The following is a 27,231-nucleotide window of genomic DNA, read 5'->3' as shown; positions in this document are numbered from 1 at the left end:
TGCGCATGCGCTGTTGTTGTCTAGAAGTGCAAACTGTCAAAATCATGTAAAATCATGTAATTCCTGGACGACTGATCGACAGTTAACCGTGTGCGTTCAGCAATATAAACCCATGTTTCTTGCAGTGAATCAACATTTGCTTGCACGTGTCATTTTTTAGTTATTATAAAAACTGATTCCCACCTGCCAATGGTAACAAAGGACGCCAAAATGCAAATGGCGACATGACACCTGTCAAAGTTCACAAACTTTATTTTACCATTATTTTTACAGTGTCATTGTCATGCTTGAGTAAAAATGTCAGGGTTTCTTAAACATTTCTTTGTTAACAATACATGCAATAACCCTACAGAATGCATATGAATGTTTTAAACATGTAATTTGAATATGTTATGTGAAATCAATCAATAGTGATTTTATGAGTGACAAGTCACACAGATTGTTTTTTTCAAAATGAATATTTCAAAAATGAGCCAATCAACTCAAAAGAACAAAAAACCTAAGGTTTGGGTAAACAGATACCAATACATAAAAAAATTAGGAAAAGGCAATTTCGGAACAGCTTACCTCTGCAAAGATCTGCGACACAAAGCAACAGACGAGGATGGTAATTTGTAAGTATCCCAAGTAATGTGCTTTATTGATATTTGCATAAGCTCACAATTAAAAGTAAATTTTATTTATCAGTAATTTCATGATATATCAAGTTTTATCAAACTTGTTTTAATGTATAAATGTAATGCTGTTCAGTTCCAAATATATATATATATATATATATATTAATACTGCAATAAATTATATGGATATCATTTGCTTAAGCTCATTCTGGATTCAGAGAGAGGTGATGCATTATGACTTTTTAAAATCATAAGACCTAAAAAAATAATTTGGTTATGGCTACCCGACCCAACCTTCAAAATAGGTGCGACCCTACCATTTTTAGAGTCAGTAAAAAAAAATCATATGTTTTAATATAGTTTCAAACCTTTAAAGTTTTATACAGAAGATGATACTTGAACACCATTCTCAAATAATGACAATTATTTTGTTACATCAAGACTAATAAAAAAGTGTATCTACCCTTCTTGTTTTTCAAAGGAATGTAACCTTACCAAATCATTTTTGTTTTGGCCATGATCTAAGAAATAATTTATTGAAATAATACAAGCATTTTTTAATGATGCTCTTTTTTATACAGGAAAGTGTTAAAAGAGATCTCAGTTGGTGACCTACAGCCAGATGAAACAGTAGATGCAATGCATGAAGCAAAATTGCTGTCCAAACTTAATCACCCCAGTATTGTAAAGTTCCATGACAGCTTCATAGATGGCGAGTATTTCTGCATTGTCACAGAATACTGTGAGGTAAGGGAAATCAAAATGTTAGCAAATTTTCAAGATTTTAATAGATTACGTTTTATTTTGATATTTATTCTTTTGGTGTTATGTTAGATAATGTCGTTTTTGTAAGTTGTATAATAATTCATTCAGTAATTGCATTGTGACTGGTACACTAATAGAGTTTTCATGTCACTTATGACTTGTTGCATATATTATTGAATTTGGATAAGAAAGATTCTGTAAAAAAAATCAAATTTGGCTAATATAAGGCTAAAATGTTTTCACACGAAGAAATAACAAATTACATTTGGTAAAGTGATGACTGGTCTGCTTCCTTTTGAAATCTCAACAGACAAAATTATGTGAAATTATTTACATTCCTGTACTCCATGTTTCTTATCCAGGGAGGAGATTTGGACATGAAGATATTGGAGCATAAGAAGAACAAGAGGCAGGTCGATGAGAAGATGGTCTTGGACTGGTTTGTTCAGCTTGTTCTTGCCGTGCATTACATGCACAGTCTTCGTGTGCTGCATAGAGACCTCAAAACCAGGTATTGTCACTTTGCTCAGCACTTGGTCAGGAAATTGATAGTATATTGAACCAGAGCCCCTGGCTCAGTTTTCAAGCTAGGGACTTCCATTAGTAGAACCCCCATATTGTACTTTCATTATGTGTTAACGATGAAAATGACCTTGATTTGTCAAGCATGAAGGTCATAGGACCTAAACGTAAAAAAAAAGTACATGTACATGTGTTTGTAGTGAAACACTGCACTTTGTGCTGTATTAAGTTTGATTCTGTCACTCATTAAATTAAACTAACATTGTCTTAACATTTACCATTTACCTATTTTTGGCCAGATGTAAAATAGGTAATTTAATGTCCGAATGGAGTATCATAAACTTTTGGGATGGCGTTGTGTCAATAAAATCACTTAGGTCTATGTGATTTGAATGATAAAGTCACTGATTGCTACACATCTAAGCTCAAAAGTATGCTTTTTTCACCTGTATATATACAGTCGAAACCAGTTGGCTCGATATCGCTTGGCTCGATTTCCTCGTTGGCTTGAACTGGATGTAAGGGACCGATTTGTTTAACTCCTTGTAAGCACTCTCGCTTGGCTCGATATTCGCGAGGCTCGAAGTATTTTGTCCGGTCCCTTGGATATCGAGCCAGCGGGTTTCGACTGTATATTCTTTAATAACAAAGAATATTTGCATCTTTACAGAAACATATTTCTGAAAAATAATCGGGTGAAAATCGGCGACTTTGGTATATCGAGAATACTGATGGGAACAACTGACTTGGCTTCCACATTTACTGGTACCCCATACTACATGAGCCCGGAGGTGCTGAAACATGAAGGGTACAACTCCAAATCAGATGTCTGGTAAGTTTGAACAACATTCATTGATATGAAATAAGGCGTTTGAATGAACAAACCCGAATTTTAAGTACAGGGTTTGCGGGTATGTGTTAATTTCGACCATTGAACAACCTAGCTGATGACTTCTAACACGCCTGGCTATATAAAATTTATCACCTGTTCTGGCCTTGTGGGATTGTGCTTAAATTTAGTCCACATTGAAAATTGTATTGCAATAATTATTTTCTGCTGCAGACTGCATATTAAGAAACACAACTGCTAAATTATGTTGTTGTTGTTGTTGTTGTTTTTTGGGGGGTATTACAAAACTGTGTATACCAAGTATTTCAAAATTTTACACAGTGTAATACAACAAACTCTACATCAACCTCACTTCTTTAGCTCAGACACTAAATATATAAAACATACTAAATAAATACTATCCTGTCTGCACTAATACTAAACAATATCACACAATTATTACAATAATTCACACATAAAAATTATAAAATGTGTTACTTAATGTACAGTCAACGTTATAACTCAAACAGTATACATAATAAACATACTGCTAAATAATGTACATTTGATCTAGTCCAAGCACAATTTTGCAAGTCTGGTTTATGCCCGGCTTGGGTTTTTATACGAAATGTTAATTAATTAAGGCTGGTTTGTTTTAATCTCAAAATAATATAAACATAAAGGCCAGGTGTTTCGTGTTAACGCTTTAAGCTCATTTGTTAATATTTATGAAATATTGACAACTAGAAAACAAAACCAGAAATATTGTAACTTCTGAGGCCAAACAAAGATTCCATGATTAATAAGATTATTTAAATTATTTGTTACGTTTATTATTTTGGGGAAACAAGTGTCTTATAACTTGGGAAAAAAATACTTTTTAATTTGGAAGTAACTTAATTTCAGTCTCGGCTAAAGTAGGTGAAAAAAACTTCTAAAGGTTCAGGTTTGTGCAATTAGTTTCAAAGCATCAAGTCTCAGATACCAGGGACAGTGGTAGAAATTTGAATAAATGTTTTATCACTAGTTTGATAAATCTAGCCCCTGTTAAACTTTACTCTTGTATCAGATATTAAATTAATTCATTATTTATAAGTGTGATTGATGACTAGATCATATTATTTTGCATCAGATTGTTTTATCAATAACTGCATTGCTGTGTGCAGTGAATTCTGTACAGTTTAAACATAATTAATCAGCTTACAAATGCTCTTAATAGTTATCAGTATAATTGTGTGTGTTTTTTATTTGCTAATGTTAATATGCTGTAAGTCTTATGAACACCTCAGAAATACATGGCAAAATTGTCCAGTAAAAATAAATAGACTACATGTATAAACAACATTGAAAAATACATGTATGTGTACATGTACATGTACTATGCTTTGAAACTCAGAGAAGATATTAAGTTCAACTTGAAGCTGCTTCCGACCAATCAGGGTTTGAGTGATCTAGTGGTTTAGGTATATGCTTAATACCTAAGTAGTTTGGGTTTTGATCCCTGTCAGTTTAAATGGTCTAGGGGTTTAGGGCCTGCCTCTTTCCCAAGAGGTTTGTGGTGTCATCCCCATCAGGGTGAGAGTGGTCTCATGGTATAGGTGCTTGCCTCTTTCCCAAGAGGTTTGTGGTGTCATCCCCATCAGGGTGAGAGTGGTCTCGTGGTATAGGTGCTTGCCTCTTTCCTAAGAGGTTTGTGGTGTCATCCCCATCAGGGTGAGAGTGGTCTAGTGGTATAGGTGCTTGCCTCTAAACCAAGAGGTTTGGGGTGTCATCCCCATCAGGGTGAGAGTGGTCTCGTGGTATAGGTGCTTGCCTCTAAACCAAGAGGTTTGGGGTGTCATCCCCATCAGGTTGAGAGTGGTCTAGTGGTATAGGTGCTTGCCTCTTTCCCAAGAGGTTTGTGGTGTCATCCCCATCAGGGTGAGAGTGGTCTAGTGGTATAGGTGCCTGCCTCTTTCCCAAGAGGTTTGTGGTGTCATCCCCATCAGGGTGAGAGTGGTCTAGTGGTATAGGTGCTTGCCTCTAAACCAAGAGGTTTGTGGTGTCATCCCCATCAGGGTGAGAGTGGTCTAGTGGTATAGGTGCTTGCCTCTTTCCCAAGAGGTTTGTGGTGTCATCCCCATCAGGGTGAGAGTGGTCTAGTTGTATAGGTGCTTGCCACTTACCCAAGAGGTTTTGGGTGTCATCTCACCATGGTGAAGTGGTCTAGTTGTATAGGTGCTTGCCACTTACCTAAAAGGTTTGGCGTTTAATCTACATCAGGATGAGAGTGGTCTAGTGATATAGGAGCCTGACACTTACCCAAGAGGTTTTGGGTTTGATCTACATCAGGATGAGAGTGGTCTAGTGGTATAGGTGCTTGCCACTTACCTAAAAGGTTTGGCGTTTAATCTACATCAGGATGAGAGTGGTCTAGTGGTATAGGTGCCTGCCACTTACCTAAGAGGTTTGGGGTTTGATCTACATCAGGATGAGAGTGGTCTAGTAGTATAGGTGCCTGTCACTTACCTAAGAGGTTTGGGGTTTGATCTACATCAGGATGAGAGTGGTCTAGTGGTATAGGTGCCTGCCACTTACCTAAGAGGTTTGGGGTTTGATCTACATCAGGATGAGAGTGGTCTAGTGGTAAAGGTGCCTGCCACTTACCTAAGAGGTTTGGGGTTTGATCTGCATCAGGATGAGAGTGGTCTAGTGGTATAGGTGCCTGCCACTTACCTAAGAGGTTTGGGGTTTGATCTACATCAGGATGAGAGTGGTCTAGTGGTAAAGGTGCCTGCCACTTACCTAAGAGGTTTGGGGTTTGATCTACATCAGGATGAGAGTGGTCTAGTGGTAAAGGTGCCTGACACTTACCTAAGAGGTTTGGGGTTTGATCTACATCAGGATGAGAGTGGTCTAGTGGTATAGATGCCTGCTTTTTACCCTAAGATGTTTGGGCCTGATCCCCATCAGGGTGCGAGTGGTCTATTGATATAGGTGCTTGCCTCTTACCCAAGAGGTTTGGGGTTTGATCTACATCAGGATGAGAGTGGTCTAGTGGTAAAGGTGCCTGACACTTACCTAAGAGGTTTGGGGTTTGATCTACGTCAGGATGAGAGTGGTCTAGTGGTATAGGTGCCTGACACTTACCTAAGAGGTTTGGGGTTTGATCTACATCAGGATGAGAGTGGTCTAGTGGTATAGATGCCTGCTTTTTACCCTAAGATGTTTGGGCCTGATCCCCATCAGGGTGCGAGTGGTCTATTGATATAGGTGCCTGCCACTTACCTAAGAGGTTTGGGGTTTGATCTACATCAGGATGAGAGTGGTCTAGTGGTAAAGGTGCCTGACACTTACCTAAGAGGTTTGGGGTTTGATCTACGTCAGGATGAGAGTGGTCTAGTGGTATAGGTGCCTGCTTTTTACCCTAAGATGTTTGGTTTGATCCCCATCAGGGTGCGAGTGGTCTATTGATATAGGTGCTTGCCTCTTACCCAAGAGGTTTTTGGTTTGATCCCCATCATGGTGAGAGTGGTCTAGTGGTATAGGTGCCTGCCACTTACCCAAGAGGTTTTTGGTTTGATCCCCATCATGGTGAGAGTGGTCTAGTGGTATAGGTGCCTGCTTTTTACCCTAAGAGGTTTGGGCCTTATCCTCATCAGAGCGAGAATGGTCTATTGATATAGGTGCCTGCCAAATACCTTTTTGTGTTAATCTCCTCCAGTGTTACTTTCTCATGGTCTCTTAACACAAGCTCTGGTTTCTACCAAGGACACAGACTCTGAGAGTGATTCCATAAGCTATCAGCTTTCATCACAATCAAGGTTAAAGAAATTAGTATAAACTACAGAACAATTTTAGCCAATGCAGCTATTTGTGCTTTCACTGATATGCTATTTGTACAGTTGTTACCAATACATGTTTGGATTATTTATATTGCTTGCAATGTACCGGTATCAATTGAAGAAATTAAGTATTCAACTAATGCACGCAACAACATTAAAATTGATATCATTATGATACGTACATAGCTATCTCATTATTATAGGATATATCTTGGCCATAAAATAATAATGTTTGTAAACAGCCAAAGGCAACTCCGCTGATTGCCTATTAACTCAAAGTTACAATTAATTTAATATATATTTAAAAAAGATTTGTAATATTCTCCAAAAATGAGTAGGAAATTGAAATGTTCCATTTTTAACAAATATTGAATCCATATATTCATTCATTTTAACATGAATGCTGAGTTATGATGTAAATTTTAATTCTAGCTTGCCTGTTTTTCTATCAGAAGAGAAAGTGGAAATATTGGTTGCATAATTGGTGTTGTTTTCACATTATGATTCTCTGGCAGTATACTGCAGTAATACCAGAGCATTAGTGAGAACAATTCTTATCAAAATGTATGAAAATGGGATGAAAGAAGATGAGATGATAAACTGTAAGTCTGTCCAGCCCTGCCCATGTCCTGGAGACAGACACTGCACATAATGAACTGTGTTTCCTGATAATTGCTTTTGAAAATGCTCTTCACATCTACAATGTCAAAGACATGAAGCTTTGTGCAGATGTAACCAATAACATTATGCATGTGTTGAAACTGAGTGCAATAAGCTAAGTTATGGCCCTTGGTCTTCACAGAAAAAAAGACAAGCTTTGGCAACCACTTGCAGTTCTGGGGCCGTATTTACTAACATCCTGAGTCTGAGTTTTAGACTTAAAATGCTATTACAGGAGTAAATATGGTCAAAAGAACTGTATCTGTTACTAATTATCTGTTATACAATTAAGCACAGTTTTTGTCAAAACTTTGTCAAAATTAGTTGTATTATTGATATTTTGAAGCATTTTAGAGTTTGAGACTCAGGCCCCGATTTCTCGAAACTTCTTAAGTCCCTTATAACAGGATTAAGCTAATCTCACTATATTTGTTGTTCTATAAAATGGGTTATATTTAATTCTTCAATAATTTTGAGAAATTATGTAGGAATAATCTGTATGATTATCAGAATAAACCATTTTTCATTTATCAAAATCCATTTTCAGTATGTTTTTTGGCTAATTGAAATAAGCGACTTAAGCCTGTTAAGCTTAAGAAGTTTCGAGAAATTGGATCCAGGCTTTTAAAACTGAATTCTGAGATGACTTAAGAAATTCTGTTTCTTGAGGTTGAGTCTCAAGATGTGAATGAATATGGCTGGTTGTTTGCCTTATTTTGCAACTGTATTTTTCAGGTCTATAGGTTGTATACTGTACGAGATGTGTGCCTTAGACCACGCGTTTGATGGTAAAAGCCTGATGGCCGTCATGTATAAAATAGTTGAAGGGGAACCACCAGATCTGCCAGCTAAATACTCTAAGGAACTTAGTAGAATATTAAAATTGTAAGTTGGTTTAAGGATTAATTAATTGTTATTTGCTTTATCATTATGCAGTGGTTAGTGCACTTGCTTCTCACAAAAGCGCAACCATTGGAATCATGGCTTAAACTCATATGAGTTTATTGGTGGGTTGTCAGCAAGCTAGACACTCGGTGTCTGGTCTGGTTCCAAGCTGTTTGCAAAGCCTTTAAAATCGCCATCAGCAGCCTAAGGGTTAAAAGCTGTTATTTTAATGTTTGATTACAGTCAAAATCTTATCAAAGAAATGCTTATATATATGTATTGTTTGTTTACCTTTAAATTAACCATACTACTTAATGATTTCATTTCAGAATGCTGAACAAAGATCCAGAAAAGAGACCATCGGCAACAGAGTTAATAAAAGTTCCATTACTATCTGGTCATATAGCGGTAAGTCACGAGATGGCCCATTCTTGTAAAAGTATAGAAACTGCATCATTAAAAAGATATAAGTTTCATAGTTAATCAATTGGAACAACTTAGTCATTATCCAACAGATATGAAATGATAGGGGTCTTTGAAAATCAATCATGGTGGCGCCCATATTGAAAATCTGTTGCATGTGTTTTCAATCATCTAGGGACATATTAAATTGAACACATGGTGAAAGATGTAAAAAAAAAATTATTTTAATTTGAATCTTATTTCAAGTTTCTCCCATGCATAATTAAGATATGAATCAAGTTAGTATTTGATGCAAGCATTCATTTTAGTATATCTTGAAGCCTATTTTGAGGTCAAGTCGAAGCTTTGTTGTGACTGATTGTAAATTTGACATTATCAGGAAATATGATGTCATATTTTCTGTTTATATAAATAGAATGGGGGGGGGGTCTATGGTGTGACATATATTTATGGTCCATGGTACATTTAAGGTTGTTAACACTTTTTTTATAAATAATATATTTGATATGATTCCAAAAATTCATAATTCAAAAATAAGCTGTAGTGTCGGCCCATTTCTATTTGTTACAGTTTATACTGTAATCATTTAACAATGACAATAAGAATACACATATTTTAATACATATTATAATTCATCATAGAATTCTTAAACCCTTTTTAACTACTTAATGTAGAAAATTACTAGGGATTGTAATGTAGACAAATATGAGATTGAAAAATTAAGCAATCTTCATAATAGACATAGTCACTTTATAAAATGATAAGCTTTTTACTAAAAGTTAAGTATGTAATATTATTCAAATGTATTTGCAGAAAATGTCTGAGGAGTACCAGGCCAAACACGGTGTTGGCCACGACACTAACAACACCAACGATGCCCTGGACATAGCTAAAGCTCTGTGAGTTATACGCTTCAGGGACCAATTTCCTCAAACTATTTAAGTCTGTTGTAACACGATTAAACTAAGCTCACTACTTTTGTTGTTCTATAAATTGTGAAAGTTTTAACTATTTTGGAAAGGTTTTAATTGTTAATTGAAGTTGTATGTCTGATTATCATAAAAAAAAAAACTCAGTGTTATATATCAAAACCAGGTTAAAGTACGAAATTTTACCAAACAAAATAAAAGCTATGGTACTTAAGTATGTTAGGCTTAAGAAGTTTTGAGAAATCAGGGCCAGAGTTTTCCATAATTTCTTTCTGTTTTTTCTGTATATTGCTACAAATTTATACAAGCCTGCCCACTTTGTATTAATTTCAGAAAAGTTAAAACTTTGACATTTCCATTTAATTAATTACAAAATGTCTTGAAAAAAAATGAAATCCTTAACTCATAATTTATTATGTGAAGAAAATTAATAGAAAAATCCTGGCGAGCATTGGTGGTCTTATGTAGTTATGGAAAAATATTTTAGACTCCTAAATAATTTCGTCAATTTTGCAAGTATCTAATGATATCATATTCAAGCTTGAAGACACCTTATTTTTCATTCACAGAAAAGAGAAGTCTAGACTAGAAGATTTGCGGAAAACTGAGGATGAAACGAAAATGAGGAATTTACACCCAAGAGAAAGAATGAGATTAAAGAAATTACGAGAAGCAGACAAGGAGGCTCAACGACTAAGGTGCTTTAGCTGGTTTATTACATCTACATGTTATATGATTGATGTACGGCACATGCTATTTGTCTGGTGTTAAATGGGTTTGTTTGTTCTTGTTATGGTGACTTTCTTTAAAAAAGTAGGGTAAATTTGTGTAGTTTTTAGCTACATTTGTAATTCTATTTTCTAAAGAAAATTGATGAGGTAATGTGATAGCCTGGTTGTTAACTCAAAAACCATAAGTCTAGATTTAATAATTTTTGTGTAATAATAGCACTTGTGCTTGATTTTCTGTACGATAAAATGTGCATTCATTTTGCATAAACTTGTCGACCTTTCGTGACCTTTGATTGACAATTATCAAACCCCACATTAATTGTATACTAGTAAAATGCATGTTAACTGTGCATTTTGTGAGATTATTAACATAAATAATACTGATTTAATATCATTTTTAATTCTTTGTAACTGTAAAAAGGAATTTAAATTATCTTTCTGTATTTCAGCGAAGTGGCTCGAGTCCAACTTATAGAAAATCAGGAGCGGAAAAGCAGAATTCAAGAGACTTTGTTTAAGCCTTCTGTAAGTAAACGTTCATTGCTAGTAGTAAAAGCACTTTAAACTGTTTTCGTTTTTCATTGATATTCATAATATTTAGGATCTGATTTTTATAATGTAAGTTAATCAACACAGAGTTGAATTGAAGCATGTGATCACTACAAAACTTTGTGCCAGTTACATGTTATGTAGTAACAGAAGTTTAAATCATAAATGACATCGCCATCATAAATTAAGTTCATGAAATATTTTGACATATAACTTGTGTAATAACTTATCACATCAGGCAAGGGTAATGCTTTATATGTTTAGTGTGAAAACTATATATCACAAATGTCCTGAAAACACTGTTGCATAATAAGGTATACCTAGTTGTGATGGAAGAAAATACTGACAAAGCAAATATAGCTTGCAGATAAAATGAACTTATTGCCTACACTGAGGCAATGCAAAAACTATTACCGTATTTTCTCGACTATAAGACGGGGAAATTTGGTCCCGATTTTTAACCTTAAAGTAGGGGGCCCGTCTTATAAGCGAGGCTATAGGAAATTCAGAAAGAATAGAGTCAGAATCAGGAATATTCAACATAAGGTATTCGACTGACTGATTTATTGTCTGTTGTTGACACCCTAATAAAAAGTGACACGATCACACCCATCGGATTAAGACGACCATCTGCTTTGTTTCGCTACGATGAACACTCAATATAACGCTTGTTATGGGCTCCTTTAACAGCCTTGAAATTCCAGCAACTGGAGTATATTTGCATAATGTGTTGTACTAAGTTTTTAATTCCATTTTGAAATAACTGCTTCATCTGTGAATTCACCCACTTGCTTGGCATTTCACTGAGGTAACAACTTCCAGGTTAAGGTCTCCACAAGCCAAGATAAAATGAAAACATGTTGTTTCTTTATTGTTAAACTGTCATTGCAGTCAGCCAGGCCAACGCTCGGCTGGCTTTTTTTTTCCGGCCATAAAGACCCAAACATTCATGTTTGGCCTAAATTCCAATGATGCACCCATGGGTGTATTTTATTTTATATTGTACATTATGGGTTTGTTCGGATATTTTAGACCAGGTTGTATGTTCTCTATGTCTTTTGATTATGAAGTTGAAAATAAGAAATGTATCCACCATTTTCAGATACCTGCGTGGCAGGGTGGCCATGGGGAGGGCGGGGACCTGAAAACGGCACTTACAGTCAAAGGTGTCTCAGCCAGAAAACAGCCAAAGGACTTTGGTACGCGGTCTGCTCCCAGTGAGTTTCAGTTTGCTGTGTTTTTGAGGCTTTGTGCACACTGAATTCTACTGTATTAAAGGGACTTGACACCAGATGGTTTTAAAATTGGCAAATACAGTATTTCCTCAAAACAAAACTAGAATTGTCAATATGAGCTAGTATAAGGCTGATAAAACATCATTTTACATGATTAAATGAATATTTGCTGAGTTGACCCATTTAAAAATAGCGCACAATGGTTTCCCAGCTTATAGTGAGTATATTTAGCACATGAAAGTCATGTGATTAGAACATATACCTATATACAGATGCCGTTTTATAATAACTGGGATTTACATGGTAGACAGATCCAGTAAATTCTTGTATTGAAAAAAATACGCAAAAACTTTGAAAGATACATGTGTCGAAAGCCATGACAAATTTCTTTTTTTCTTCCATTTGTATCATCTGGTGTCTAGTCCCTTTAAACTCTTGTTTTGTTTCTGTTTGCTCCAAATCCACTTCATGTATTAAACATGTTTTCAATTCTGTTTTTATTAACTGGGAAAAATAATTTATGTGGAATATTTTAATTAACATTAATTTTCTGGAGTAGTGTAAATATATAAGTAAATTTTATGTTTAATAACTCACTTTCAAGTTATTTTTGATAAAAACAAACTCTCATACATAGGAATGTATTATGCACTGGTACTTTTTTCTGTTAAGTTATAAAAATGTAGTTTATTAATTTGAGTATCATTTAATTTGTACATATTTCAGAGTAAATTTTTTTTGTATATCTCACTCTTTTACAATTATTTAATAAACTTCTGCAAGTACAAACTTTTTTTGGTCCGGATTTTATTTCTTCTTTGTTTAATTTAAAAAAAAAATCATCAATAAACCAAAATTGCTGTATAAACAGAAATTGCTCTTTCAAACACTGTGCAACATGTTGATAACACGGAGATTGCAATTTTTATGACTTAATATTTGACATCACCAATAATTCGCGAAGCTGTAATAAAAATTATTGTTAAACCAATTTTTTTAAACTGGGTTCCAACAACTTTAAATTATTGGTGTTTAAATATGTAGTACATTTCATCATTTTATAAGCTATAATGAATTTAGAATTCTGAATAATTGGTTTTATAGCTGTTTGTATACCCAAACACACATACATGCCATATTCCTTGGGTGGGGGATGATCATCCCAGCTTGGAATTTCAATCCATTCCTGGGCCTCCAGCAGGGGGATGAATATCCCAAAAATTTGAATTGCAAAAATTTATATTGGAAAAAATTGTGCGTGTGATTTCAAAAATACAGGCTAGAATGCTATGTTATAATGCTGTGTTTTTTCTGTTGAAAGAAAAAGCTAAGTAAAATGATTTTGAGAGTAGAACACAAAAGATGCCCCCATGAGAGAAATTATGAGGACATATGAAATTTCTTTTTTTACTGAGAGAAATTCCTCTTGGAAACCTTCCAGAAATATGGCATGTACACCCAATTATACTGTGTATAGGATGCGATTTTTGCCCCAAAATTCAATTAAAAAAATGCTTGCATCTAATCTAAAGTTTAAGGTTTCTGACATTTTTTACAGAGTGCATAAGAATAATGTAATTCGAGTTTAACTGGTAAATTGAAATTACTACGCGATCTACTGGCATCGAAGTTAAATGCAAATATTTCTGACATTGTTAACTGTCCATATACATCCGTTATTGTTTTCAATGAAAAATGGCTGTGGTGTTTTGAATAATCAAATCAATATATGATGGCTGCTGATTTGGACATGTTATTTACTATCTATGGTATTAAGGGTTTTTTACCCCATTTTTCCTTTATTCTTTGTGTGGGTCCAATATATGCTAGCATCCTGTGCACAGTTTAATATGGTAGAATCACGTTTCTATTTGCCCTACACCCCATATAACTCACGCATGTCTGCCATTTTCCCTCTGCAGTGGTGTTAGGTGTGTCCGAAGATCAAAGCTCCGACGAGGATCAGGAACAAACTGTTATACATAAACCATTAAAAACCGCTGGCGGCCCTTCACTCTCACAGTATTTACCTAAAGCTTCTTCAGACGACCCCGATGACCGGGCTATTACTCCATTGAAAGATAAAATGGTCTATGATAGATTATATTCTTCACTAGATTTTAAAGATGGTAAGTTTATTGTGTACAGCAAAACGTCTTCAATGATTTAAGTTAATATAATTCACAATCAATTAATTCCCCAAATAATACACAATGTTTGTTTTTTTGTTTTTTTTAAATGATTTTTACTCGGTCATCATTTTGTTTTAAGTCGCCTGTTTAGCATTGCTGACACAGGCATTACTTTGTATGGTGTCATCATTTTTGTCTGCTCCATCAATACATTTGTTTCAAATCAATAATTTTTGAATGACTTGTTTAACAGTCTTCAAACTTGGTATGCACTTTTTTTCATTGTCATTAGATTACCACTAATAATTTTGGGGTCAGTAGGTCAAAGACAAGGTCATGGTGACCTTTACGATTAAAATGTTGAAGGCTCCAATCAGGCAACGTAATTGACTTACTGAATTCTAGTAATGATGTCAGCTAGCGTTGCTGTTGTAGGCGTTTGTGATGGTATTGACATTGTACAATAATAATTGGCCTTTCCTAGGAAACTATTGATCAATTTCACATGAAACTTAATTGGTAAACAGGTGAAAAACGATAATGAACTTATGTTTTGCAAGTCCCATTACTCTGCCTAAAAACTTTAAGGAGTTATGCCCCTAAATCAAGTAAGTGAAACTGGAGGAAAATTACCATCAGCTTGCATTGAACTGCACCTACGATAAGTAATAATTTTTTTAACAGTAAATGTTCGACTTAAGTTGCTGTTTTCTGTTCCTTAAACTGAATGAGCTTCAGATCACACTATTTTAGCGTAATTCCTTAAACTGAATGAGCTTCAGATCACACTATTTTAGCTTAAATCACAGTTTTTTGAAGTGTTTTATTCCATTGTTTTGCTGTGATTGCTGCTTTGAACTAATTAATTGCATATTAAGGGAAATTAAATTAAGTGTTTACCATTAAAGTTACTTTATTACAATTAGTATTTGAACTAATTAATTGCATATTAAGGGAAATTAGATTAAGTGTTTACCATTAAAGTTACTTTATTATAATTAGTAATTATTTACAATTAGATATAAAAGGTTAAGTGCTGAGAAATCATTAGATATAATTATTTCATTGTTCTTCTATGTGATCTCGTGGAAAATGCGGAAAATATAAAATGCAAATCGTAATATACCAGACATAAACTATAAGGATAGGAATATAATAATCATGAAAAATGATTTCTTTATAGTTATTCGTTTTCCTATAATGGTTGGACCTAATTCCTTAATAACCCTTAGGCTGCTGATGGCGATTTTAAAGGCTTTGCAAACAGCTTGGAACCAGACCAGACCCCGAGTAACTCGGTGCCAGGTCAGGTTCCAAGATGTTTGCCACTCGGTCAATATATGCCCAAAGTTTTAAGTAAATTGAAAGAAATTTAGAATAAACCAGACGACATTTTTGAGCAGACGACAATTTACCCAGCATGCAAAGGGTTAAAGCGGCTCTCTCACAGATTGACAGTTTTGACATTATTTTTAGTTTTTGTCTCAGAATAGGCTGACTTTGGTATCAATGCCTTCAATTTAGCAGGGGTGTAGAAATGGGCCAGGAGCCGGTAAAATAACCCGGTTACTTTAGCATCTCCACCCGGCTAATTTCCCCGCATCAACAAAAATAAAATCTGTTTTTTTTTGTCGTGGCTGTTCTGTTTAAATCCGTTTAAAACCTTGATTGTTGGTATTGTTTATTTTGCTTTCAGCGCGTTCCGACTACAATACAGCATTAGCTCGATACGTGACGTCATTAGTCGCATCCCCCTCTGGGATGTTTTTCAAGTATTAGGTTTGGGTTTCCCAGTGTTCCGAATACAATAACATTAGCTCGATACATGACCTTATTAGTCGCATCCCCTCTGCGGATGTTTTGAAATTAATGATTTGCGAAGCAATGGAGGGTGAAATAAATATTTTTTTCCAGACACAAAAAAGCGTAGTAAGTATGCAACATGAGCGTGTCTGGCCTTCTGTTAGTCCTATTACCATTTACGCAACAGTAAATTTTATATACGCGTGTTAAACTTAACCAGGTGTAAACAAAATGTACAAGCTTGCGGTGATGTCACTGCTAAAAATAATCCATTATTTTGATGAATTTTACATGTACGTTGGGTGAAATTTAGTACGCTTTAAATGTCACAAAGTGTCCAGATATTTCTTTTGGTTATTAAAATGGAATAAGTTAGCTGCAGATGAAATATCTAGAACCACAGAAAATGAAGTTAGATGTTTAATTTTCAGAGGTTAATAGTGATTCAGTGGCTGAAAGTATATAAGTGGTAGAGAAGAAATTACATATATTATTAGGAGGGAATAGCTAGCAAATGTCAAGGCATGTGGTCTGGAATGTTATAATATTATCCTGAATCTGAATTTGACAGTAGTTTGGTTCATTAGTTAGCCCTCACTGGTGGGTGGGTGGGGGGGATAGTACTCAGTTTCAGTATCATATTATAGTACATTTATGTTAAGGTTCCCTGTTACAAAATAAACATGCACCAGGCCCCAATTTCTCGAAACTTCTTAAGTCTCTTATAACAGGATTAAGCTAATCTCACTATTTTTGTTGTTCTATAAAATGTGCTATATTAACTTCTTCAAGAATTTTTAAAAATTATGTAGGAATAATCTGTACGATTATCAGAGTAAACCATTTTTCATTGATCAAAATCCATTTTCAGTTTGTATTTTGGCTAATTGAAATAAGCGACTTAAGCCTATTAAGCTTAAGAAGTTTCGAGAAATTGGGGCCAGATGACTAGAATGTTTGGTTAAAAAGGCTTAAATTCATCCCACAATAGGCGTTGCCCCCTTGACCCTAACAGGGAGAGGACTCCCAGACCCCCCACCTACTTTTAGGATATTCCCTGCAACTTGAATTAATTTCTACACCCCTGATTTAGTTATATAAGATAACTAACAATAGAACAGAACTCAATTTTAAGGAAAACTGCCAAAAATTCATATTTCTTAAAGCATAAGTAATGCTTTTATCCATAAAACATCATTTCTCGAACTTCAATATGAAAAACTGCAATTTGATCTTTTGTCAGCAGTCTTATATCACTGGTTTCCAGACATACGCAAAATTAGCTCATTCCAAGAAAATAAATAAAAAGTTGTCAAAATGTTCAATCTGTGGGAGTGCAGCTTTAAGATAGCGGTTGAGCTTATTGCCTTAAAGGTAGAAAGTCTAGAATGATGTACAAAAGAAACATACTGAAAAATTGATTTTAATGCTTTATTATGATAAACTCATTCGACTATAAAGCTGCACTCTCACAGATTTTGATCATTATACTGGAATGAGTTAAACATAATAATGCATTAAAATTAATATGTTTATTGCGTAGATATATCTACAAATCTAGACTTGGTATCTTTAACACGCTCATGAAGTGAGCAATACCAAACATATCCTTTCTTATTACCAGGTATACCAGATAACCCAGCCCTTGCCAACACCTACTACTCTCAGTTTGACGAAGATTTCACACCATCTGATGACGAAGATGAAGCTGCTGAAACCGTCATTCGTCGTAAAAATGATGACAGCGATGATGATGACGATATCCTATTCGGGTCAAAAGACGGCACCTTGAAGAAGGACGAAGAGGAGGATTTCTTTAATCAACTCCAGTATGTGTTGGACAAGGACAATGATGCAGGTAGATATGGAGTTAATTATACTTGGTGTAGGTCTTTTTCAAATATTTCCAGCTCGGGTAACCCGACCCTCCCTTTGAAACTGGTGCCAACCCTACTGGTTTTTAGTTTGTTCATTGGTTAAAAAAGTTTTTTAATGTAGTTTAAAAAGCTTAATACTTAAGATTACTTTTACACCATTCTCCAATGATGACAATAAGGTTCTTTCTTAAAGCCTATTAAAATAATAATAAATAAGCCTGCCTACTCTACCTTTTTTTAACAAGATGTAACCCAAACCACACAACTATTTTTTACAGCCTTATCATCATTATCTCCTTAAGGTGTAATACACAAACTTTATATCTGTGAAGTCTTAGCTTTGACTTTTTCCATGTTAAAAAGTATTGTATGGACCTTTTGCAAATTCCTCCAAAATGTTCTAAACAAAAATGTTATGTAAATTTTCAAGAATTTTGTCCAAGTCTTCATGCCCCAATGACAGTTCCTAGAAATGATTGCAACAGGTTAAAAATGCACAACAAAATCAAGAATATTTAGTTGAATTTGATCTGTTACTATATATAGATTCCATGTACAAATTATACCCTTGACCTTTACAGAGGGCACCATGACCTTAGTGGATGATCAGGATTCTGGAGCATTTGGGCCAGTTGCCAGGGAAACCAAAATCAAAAACTTGAGAGCGTATCCTTTACTTTTATGTAGTTAAAGGTTGTGTTACATTCTAAGATTCAAAAAAAAAGTTTGATTTCTTATAAGACCGCCTTTTCAGCAAGCAATGTCTGCATGAACTATTTAAATTTTAATTTTTAACATATTAAAGCTTAATACGTGAATGCACCTTTTCGTCAGGCTTTTTAACATTCTATGTATACAGTACCGACAAGATGCTTTTCAAAACATTGTAAAATGTGCCTTGCTGATTTATTTTATTATAAATGTAGTTTATTTACATCATTAATCTATAATCCAATTAAGCTTCAGAGTATGGAGACCATTACCAGAATTCTACCCTGTGATAAAATTTGCATAAATGAAAAAATGATTTGTTATTCATTCCCAGTGATATTCATCTGGGATTTTTCCTCCAGCTGGAGGATATTACGTGTATGCATTCACCCTTTCTGCTTTGCCCAATCATTCATTTCACCAGAATTTAAGCAGTTAATTAATGTCTCTGAAATTATTGCTTAAATATTTAGCATGTATACACCAAAATCAAAGGACTTAAAACCAGATAAAAACTGCTTTTGTGACAGACCTGCTAATATTACAATGTTCAATGAAGTGATAATATACAAATTTCACCACAAACAATGCTTCAAATTTGTTCCCCAAAATTGTTGAATATCGTGTAAAGTTGATACCAATTTGAGTAAGAGGTTGGTTGATCAAACCCAGAACAGATAGGCAGTTCTCAATATTTTCTGTATGAAATGTATAATAGTACATGAGTTTGTTATATATCGTTAGAAAGTAAAATAGCATAAGCAATTCATGCCAGGTATTTAGGAAATCGCATTGGTAACAGACTTTTGGGACCATTTTGGTAAGTTGATCCATACCTATTTTCCTTAACTGCTGAATTCAGTGAGTGTGAAAAGATGTTGGGACAGGCAGGGTTCGATAAAGCGTACAATTACCTGAAGACAGCGCGGTACGATCGAGCCACGGAGGCGACGGAGGAAGACATAATGTCGGGACTGCGGGATTTTGTAAAGAACCCAAGTGACTGTTTCCTCGTCGACCAGTTATTGTTCCTGGAAGAGCAACATGGGGCGGGGCTTGGATAGTGAAAGTGTTGAAATTTGAGGCATGCAATTCCAAAAGGTTCATAGTGATATTCAAGAAAAAAACAAATAGTACCTTTTCGCTTGTACTCCTTGAATTGTTTTGTTGTGTATGGCACTGTGTTGCGTTATTATAAAGATATGTACATAATGGGGCTGTTTTATCAACATGTATTGTACAATCAAACTTTTGGTTTTATTTTTCTATGTAGTCAATATATAAAATTTGAAACAAATCATTATACTGGATAGTCAGGTTAAGAGATATTTATTTTATTTTACAAGAAACCTTTCAATTAGGTTTGTGACAATCCCTCTTATTTAACTCAAGATTCTTGATTGTACGATACGCTGCCATGCACTCGTTGATAAAAAGGCATCAATGTGAACATGAGGCAAACTTTCACAAAAAAAAAATCAAATTCTCCATCCAGGTTACCTCAATGATTAGGAAGACTGGAAAAAAAAATTAAGAATGATTATCTCAAAACATTTGCTTTTCCATTGGAGATAAACAAATCAATGATACAATGGAAATAGCATGTACTGGGACAAGCCCAGTAGCTAGAAATTTAATGAAGAGCCTGTTTTTAGGCTCATGGTATTAAGGGTATCCAATAGGTGTACATATAAGCTTGTGATTAGATCAAGTGATTAAATGTTAAAATTCTGATGCCAGCTGACCCCATATAATGTTGATATCGTTTGAAAGGGTGTTACTTGCAGATTACTAAATAAATATGTAATAGAATTGGCTGAAAAGACAGATATGGTATTTTTGTTTTTTTATTTCAATTCAAATTTGACATCAAATAGCATATTCAGCAATCTTTCAATCCCATAAAAGCTTGTTTTTTATATTGTCTGTGATATGATTCTTATATTAATTACATTTATGTTAATATTAAACTCTTTCAAATGATATTAAAATATAATGTGTCATCAGGTATCCAAACTCACATAATGGAGTACTGAGTACCCCACAGCTGGTGATCGAGTTGGAATAAATTATTGTTTAAGGACAGCCTTATAAATTCTGTGAATTGTTTCACTTTAGGTAAATAATGATTACTAACTCAGACACTAGATGTAGATATGATAACTTGACCTGGCATTATCATCTTCATTAATATGTTAGATAGAATACCCAAGATTTTGGAGGGAGTGTTAACATTTATAAGATTTTATGTTGTTTAAATGGTAATTATTTGTTGTTGATAATGTTATCATTGTTCCAAAAACAGCAGCATTTTGTATGCAAGAGTGTTTTTTTAGATCAGGATTTATCATGAATCTTGAAGCTAGAGCTTTAAAGGGGACTTGCTCATGTTTTTGTTTACTGGTTATGCATCTGAAAACACTTATATTTATCTTTTTTTTTACTCATTGATATTGAAATTTGCAGAAAAAAATACAGTTAAAGTATAAAAAAGTCATTTGGTTTTAGTGGGGTGCGAGTTAAGAAAAGTTACGAAAAAAAAATGAAAACCTGACTCCTTAACCACTAGGCCACCAGGATTTATACAAAAGTGAAGGATATTTTAAGGTTTTAACAATACAATGATAACATCACATGACAATGTCAAATAATCAATCATCCAACAATGAAAATTGTTGTCTTAAAAGACGATATTTGAGCAAATGTATACATTTGCCGAAGGATTCCGGCTTGTAGTACCTTAGTTTAAACACTGTTAATAATTTGCCACACTTTATTTTGTCATACAAAAAAGTGGATTTTACAAAAACATGAGCAAGTCCCTTTAACATCAGACTATTGTACAGTTCTAAAGATTGTTTTTTGCTCGCAAACTTGCATCCTAAACAGTAGGAGGTGCCTTGAAATGAATATTAATAAATTTGGAAACAATTTCTAAAGATGTTTAAGTCCCTTTACCCAGGTTGGGCTTGAATCCCTCGTACTCAAATAGATGTTCGGCTATTTTTCAGGATTGACAATAATCAGCTGTTAAAATGTCTGAAACAAAAGTATTGAAAACTGATGTAAATTCATATGAACCTGATTTGTTCGAACATTTACTCACTATTAAAAGGAATCTTGATAAACACAATAATATGTTAAATCTTGTTGCCCAATCTGGCTTGAAGCCATCCAAATGAACTTGCCGGAAGCCATACCCACATGCCCGTTCACATGACGTTAACATTATTTTCTTTCAAAATATTTTTCAACTAGATCTGTTTTCTTAATAGACAATGTTTTTTTACCTTGACCAAATTAAAAGATGTCCTGTAATTCAATGATTTTGGCATGACTATTGCTCTTCCTAATATAAAATGTATAAATATGCTTAATTAAAGTTCAAAACCTTGTACAAATTTTATTAACTTTGATGTTTTTTCTTCCTGTGTCCAATCTTTCATTTGAATTTCTCATTCAAGCAAGCTTGCCCTTTGGCAATTTTACCTGGCCCTGGCTTTGGGCAAGTCATTATTGTGAAGATTGCAATTGGTACAACATATTACAATGTCCAAGCCACATCTGTTTTACTGCACATTATAATTCAATGTCATATTGCTAGACCATGCTGCCAGATTTGACATAAAATTATGTGTTACACTTGAACTCAGCAGTGCTAATTCACCTTAGTTGACACAGTGTTGCGCAAGATCTTTTTTCTGTTATTGAAACCAAAGTACAGTTGGAAAACCCACTTTTCCAGCTTGGTGGCCGCAAACTACAACGTATTTCTTATAAATGATAAAAATAGTCTCAACATTAGTATCTCTGACATATTCAATAAATTGTTTTGATATAGAAAGAGACATTTATTTTTTAACCAAACATAAAATAGGATTTAGAGTTACTTTTGTTAAAATATGTTGAATATTTTTTAGGAGAATTTTAGGCTACCGGTAATGGTGTACATTGGGACAATCACTCGCTTAAAAATTGTTTATGTATTCTTTTTTTTACATGGAATTAAGTAAATATCAGGACCTCAGTGTTATAAATCAGTGTTTCATTGTGTTCATTTGCTGCGTATATTGATAGATGGTTATAGATAATTTTTTAAACACAGTATCAATTTTATTTTTGATTTAAAAATAAAAGAAATCTTTCATTACTGTTAAGTTAAACTTTTTTAGTATTTGTCGAGGCCAATTTTATTTATCGTCCAAAATTACATTTGAAAGAATGATGGCCAAACACAAGACAAACTTGCCAGAAGAGTTAAGTTAAATAACTATATAGCTACATATTCTTGAAACATTATATGGGCGGATCGTTCAGAACTTTGTTAAAGTTAACAACATGATTAACCAACATTATTGTTAACTTTTAAACATGAAATATTTGATGATGTGCTCAGATTTAATAGTAAACTAATACAGCTTAAACAGCTGTCTAAAATCTTGTTAAAAATAGTCAGCAAATATGTATCCAAACTACCAGAGAAGTTGCAATTTGAAAGTTAGCAACAATGATGTTAATAATGTTGTTATCTTTAAGTTCTGAACAATAAGCCAACTGCTGTCAGGTTATATTCTTGCCACTGTTGTTCAGGGGCATTTCATTTATTTTATTTTTTTGCTCATATGTTGGTGTGATTATAGAAAAATGTCAGGGTATTGTGATGGCCTTGCTGTTGATGTTAGTGTCACTGTTTTGCTTTTTGCTTTCTTAATGCGGTAGAAAGAATATAAATTTTTTCCACTAATCCAACTACCCATTTTCTGCTCTCTTCCCTTCCTTTTTTTTGCCATAGAATGGACTGTTTTGAATTTCCTAAAGATTTGCTTTTTTGAGTGAACATGTTCAAATTTGACTTTTTTGACAAATAGAGAATTTTCTACAGTGGGGATATACCGGTTTGGTCAGGAATTCTGATTTAAAAAAAGAAAAAAAAAGTTATGGTTACCTACCTACCCTATTCTTTTGGAGTTGTCAGTGGGATCAAAGATTTTTTAAGCCTTATTGTTGAGTTATTTCCACTCTGACTACAACAACAAGAACAACAGATGAGTGTTTGCATCCATGTCCTGTGCTCTTGTTTTGTGTCTATAATTGTAACATGTTGGGCTGATTGTTGTTAGGGTAAGTACATGATTAGAAAAATTGTTAACTTTTAAATGTGAAATATTTGATCATGTTCTCATATTTAAATATAAACCAGTGTACACAGCTAAAACAGTTGTCTCAAATCTTGTTGAAAATATAGCAATCACATCTGTATCAATTAGATTTCCAGAGCAGTAACAATTTGAAAGTTAACAATGATGCAATGCCAACACTGTTAACTTAATCATAGTTGTGAACAATCAGCCCTTTATGAACAAACTTTAATTTACATTTCTTGCAAACCAATGTGCACTAGTGAGCATGTTTTATTTACCCAATCCAAAAAGCCAAAATATTGTTCTTTAAAAAATGAAACCTTTATAAATATGTATGCTGTGCTGCACTAAGTCATTCGCTTCAAAGTCAAAGTGTGTTTTACAGTTTGAAAATAATTTTCTTTGTCCTTTCTTCTATCTGAGACTGTTAAGCATATTCAGTGCTCGAAATTAGCACAAGCCCACAAGCCCTGCACTGGTAAAATGCTTTCCTGGCTTGCTCAAATACTGGGTTTTGAATAGCAGGCCTTGTTAAAAAATGTAATGCCAAGCAGTAGTATATGAATTCGGTCTTGTGCATCCAAAAGACTAATTTCGATGACTGCATGTTGTAAATAGAAAACATTAGGTAGCGTTACTTTAGATATCTACATTGCAACCAAACAATGAAAAATGCCACTTTCTGTATAATGTTTTGTTTATACTATGTTTATTTATGAATACTTTTCAGCATTGTATAAGTATTTCCTACTATTAGTATATTATAGACGTATACTTGTTAATCATTCAAGCTCAGGTCATAGAAGTGTGAGCAACTTATAGTTTATAACAATAGCTAGTTCTTTATTTAACGGGAATTTATGTAGATGTGCTAACTAATGCTCAGTTGTGTTGTAACGTCTTTCATTGTTTTGCTTTATTTGTTTAGAATATAGTTCTCTAACATTTTTACACAATTATTGTTTAATGTAATGCTTAGGCCACAATTAATGAACAGATTGTGTGATGTTACCTGATCCACATGTTACGGTGTGACTTGATGAATTTTATTTTTTTTACTTTTCTTATCACCTAATATTCCCTTATAAAGAAATGGGAAAATAATAATACTGTATGACCATCTAAGAGGCAAAGCAGCTGTTTTCTTAGAAAAAAAAGTGTTTTTTCTATTTAAGTTGAATTTAAAAAAAGAAAATGTTTTAATGTCAAAAGAATAAACATAAGCAGGAAAAAGGTCCAAATAATAAATGCATGTTTATAAAGTTGATGGACAATAGAGAGTATTTAAAATATTTGTTGTTAAAAGTTTGAAATTTTTATTTAGTGATTTTTTTTTAGAAGAAGCTTTATAAATAAGGCAGCATCAAGGCCCCAGAACTTTTGGGTCATTGGTTTTTGTGTGAGTCAGTTTGGTAACCCTTAACAAAATTTTAATTAATGGTGGCCTTATTGTGTTAATGTGTCATTGCTTTTTTTGTTTCTGATTGAAATTGTTGTAATATTGTTTTTGTTTGCATTGGTAATGAGTAATCAATCATGTTGATCTATTTAAATGTCATTTGATGAGGAAGAAACATTTTAGCTTCAACTGCATTCCATGTTATAGTACCATAATAATAAATTATCATAACAGCCGTGCCTAAATATAAAGTGTTGTGTAACTTATTTCACATACATCACATATTAAACCTTTTAGCTGGTTTGTTTTTGGAGATTTGGAGTGAAGAAATAACTTTGAGGAAAAGTGATATCCTTGGTGTCGTTGTTGCTGTAGTCGGCGTTTTCAAAAAATTAACTTTGGCCATTTCTCGCAAAAAACAAACTTAGTACAAAATCAAGGCGCATAATCCTGGTTTAAAATACTTAGTGAGTTATGCCCCTTTTTGACAGGAAAAACAGTGGAGCGTTGGCATCCGCTTGGCGGTGCTTGCCTGTTTTTTAACTGACCCTAAGAATTCAGATATGACAGTGCAATAATGCCTTAGTTCATTAATTGTAATGAAAAATGTACAGTATTATACTGATATTTTGTTTTTCAGTGTTTTAATGTGTGTGTTTTACAAGCTGGAGTGGTATATTAGACACTGGGCTTTAAACAAACATCTTGAATTCATTCACTAGTACACATTGTTCAGTGTGCTATAGTTTCCATCCAAGTTCAATACTTTTGGGGGGAATTTATCAGTTTCATTGACAATTTTTATGAGATTTATTTTGGTGTTAACCCTTTTTATGTTTTTTATCATCTTGACAGAACTTTCATGTTCCTTACATTTGGATACTCCTGGTACACTCTCATGCTCTGCTTCATTATATTTAATGTGAACAGAACTGGTATTCAATATTGGTTCTAATTGGATCTAAGAACGATGTAGCTTATCGGATTACTGGTTATAAATAACCATAAGATTAAGTTAAGTTGAATATTGAATACCACCCCTGGGGCAGTTATTTTAATATTATTTTTTATCCTTTCCTTATATATGCCTTAGTGATTCTACTCAGCTTTTTGGCCAGTTATTTTTACAGTCCAATCAAAACATTCAGAAACTTCTCTTAAACATAGCTAGATTTAAGCTGCTTATCAAATATGGCCTGAGAAAGTACCAGGGTTGGCGACGAAGAATGTGGGTACAGTTTTCCAGCTTCAGCTTGATTTGTGCAAGTTTCTTTTGCAAGATTCTTCACTGTAAATAAATAATGATCATTCTAAACATCACATTCCATTATAATAAGAAGCTGTCTGTTCTTATTGCTCTTTTTGGTATTTTAGAGGCACATGTTCCATACAATAATTGAAGCTTGACAAGTACAAATAACATATATGTTACCAAAATAATTGGAATGTGTTTTATATCACTTGTCTAACAGCCAGTAAATGCAAAATTACGGGGACTGTTTATAGTTCCCGGCGATATATCCGATATGACGCGTGTATTGTGTCATCAAGTTCACACCTATGGCATTAGGGGTCGTTGTAAAAACAAGACAGACGAAGATGACAGTTGTAGGCAAAAAGTGTATTAATTTATTATTTCAACAAAAACATCGAATATTCGAATACCTATTTTGACATTCGAATACCAAACGTTCGATCGAATATTCGAATATTCGTTTGCATCCCTAGTTATTATGCCAAAAAAGACCATTTAACAATTTACTGTAAGACCCTTCTGCATGTCGAGCTTCATATGTAAGCTGCTTACAAAATAGGAACATACATTACTGAAAATGTAATAATTTATGTGGGAACATTCCTTTGTAGAAATGTGTGACCTGTCCATTTCTTTAGCATCATTTCTATGATAATATTTGAAATCATTTCATTGATGTTGATTATCAATTAGACTAACATTGTAGAAGTAGACAGTTTTATTGTAACACAATGCCTTACCTAATGTGAGAAGTACATGGTGCATTCTCCCTGTATGCTGACTAAATGTATTAATGTTTCATGACTTTGTGTGCGTCTGTTTTATTGTTTAGTGATTATTTTTCATGGAATCTTTTTTATACTGCATTTTGTGATAAATCGTACCATTTTACTGATATGCATATGTATATTTACATGAAGGAATTAAACATTGAATACATTATA

At 33.9% G+C, this 27,231-nt stretch overlaps 1 protein-coding gene across 4 annotated transcripts; it reads left to right on the top strand.

Annotated features, from left to right (window-relative positions):
- Positions 1 to 21: 21 nt before the first annotated feature.
- Positions 22 to 27,231, top strand: LOC128244871 (serine/threonine-protein kinase Nek11-like). Of its 4 annotated transcripts, none has more exons than XM_052962977.1 (14): positions 22 to 614; positions 1,199 to 1,364; positions 1,745 to 1,893; positions 2,575 to 2,736; positions 7,953 to 8,102; positions 8,432 to 8,510; positions 9,339 to 9,424; positions 10,024 to 10,152; positions 10,635 to 10,710; positions 11,837 to 11,933; positions 13,892 to 14,098; positions 17,529 to 17,762; positions 18,363 to 18,447; positions 19,355 to 27,231. In XM_052962977.1, exons 1-14 carry the CDS (start codon positions 454 to 456, stop codon positions 19,554 to 19,556), a joined length of 1,983 nt encoding a protein of 660 aa, XP_052818937.1. In that variant the 5' UTR covers positions 22 to 453; the 3' UTR covers positions 19,557 to 27,231. The 4 variants fall into 4 exon arrangements, with proteins under 4 accessions (XP_052818937.1, XP_052818935.1, XP_052818939.1 ...); XM_052962975.1 differs by having other exon boundaries at positions 11,837 to 11,951; XM_052962979.1 differs by lacking the exon at positions 13,892 to 14,098.

Source organism: Mya arenaria, chromosome 8, assembly GCF_026914265.1.
Source record: "Mya arenaria isolate MELC-2E11 chromosome 8, ASM2691426v1".
Taxonomy (NCBI): domain Eukaryota; kingdom Metazoa; phylum Mollusca; class Bivalvia; order Myida; family Myidae; genus Mya; species Mya arenaria.
The sequence above is the reverse complement of the archived record's forward strand: the minus strand, read 5'-3'. Positions and strand labels throughout refer to the sequence as shown.

Bases quoted from the DNA above. Each gene is read 5' to 3' on its own strand.
- LOC128244871 (XM_052962975.1), top strand. From the start codon at position 454: ATGAATATTTCAAAAATGAGCCAATCAACTCAAAAGAACAAAAAACCT. The intron at 1,894-2,574 runs GTATTGTCACTT...GCATCTTTACAG, and splicing joins CATAGAGACCTCAAAACCAG to AAACATATTTCTGAAAAATA. The intron at 8,511-9,338 runs GTAAGTCACGAG...ATGTATTTGCAG, and splicing joins TACTATCTGGTCATATAGCG to AAAATGTCTGAGGAGTACCA.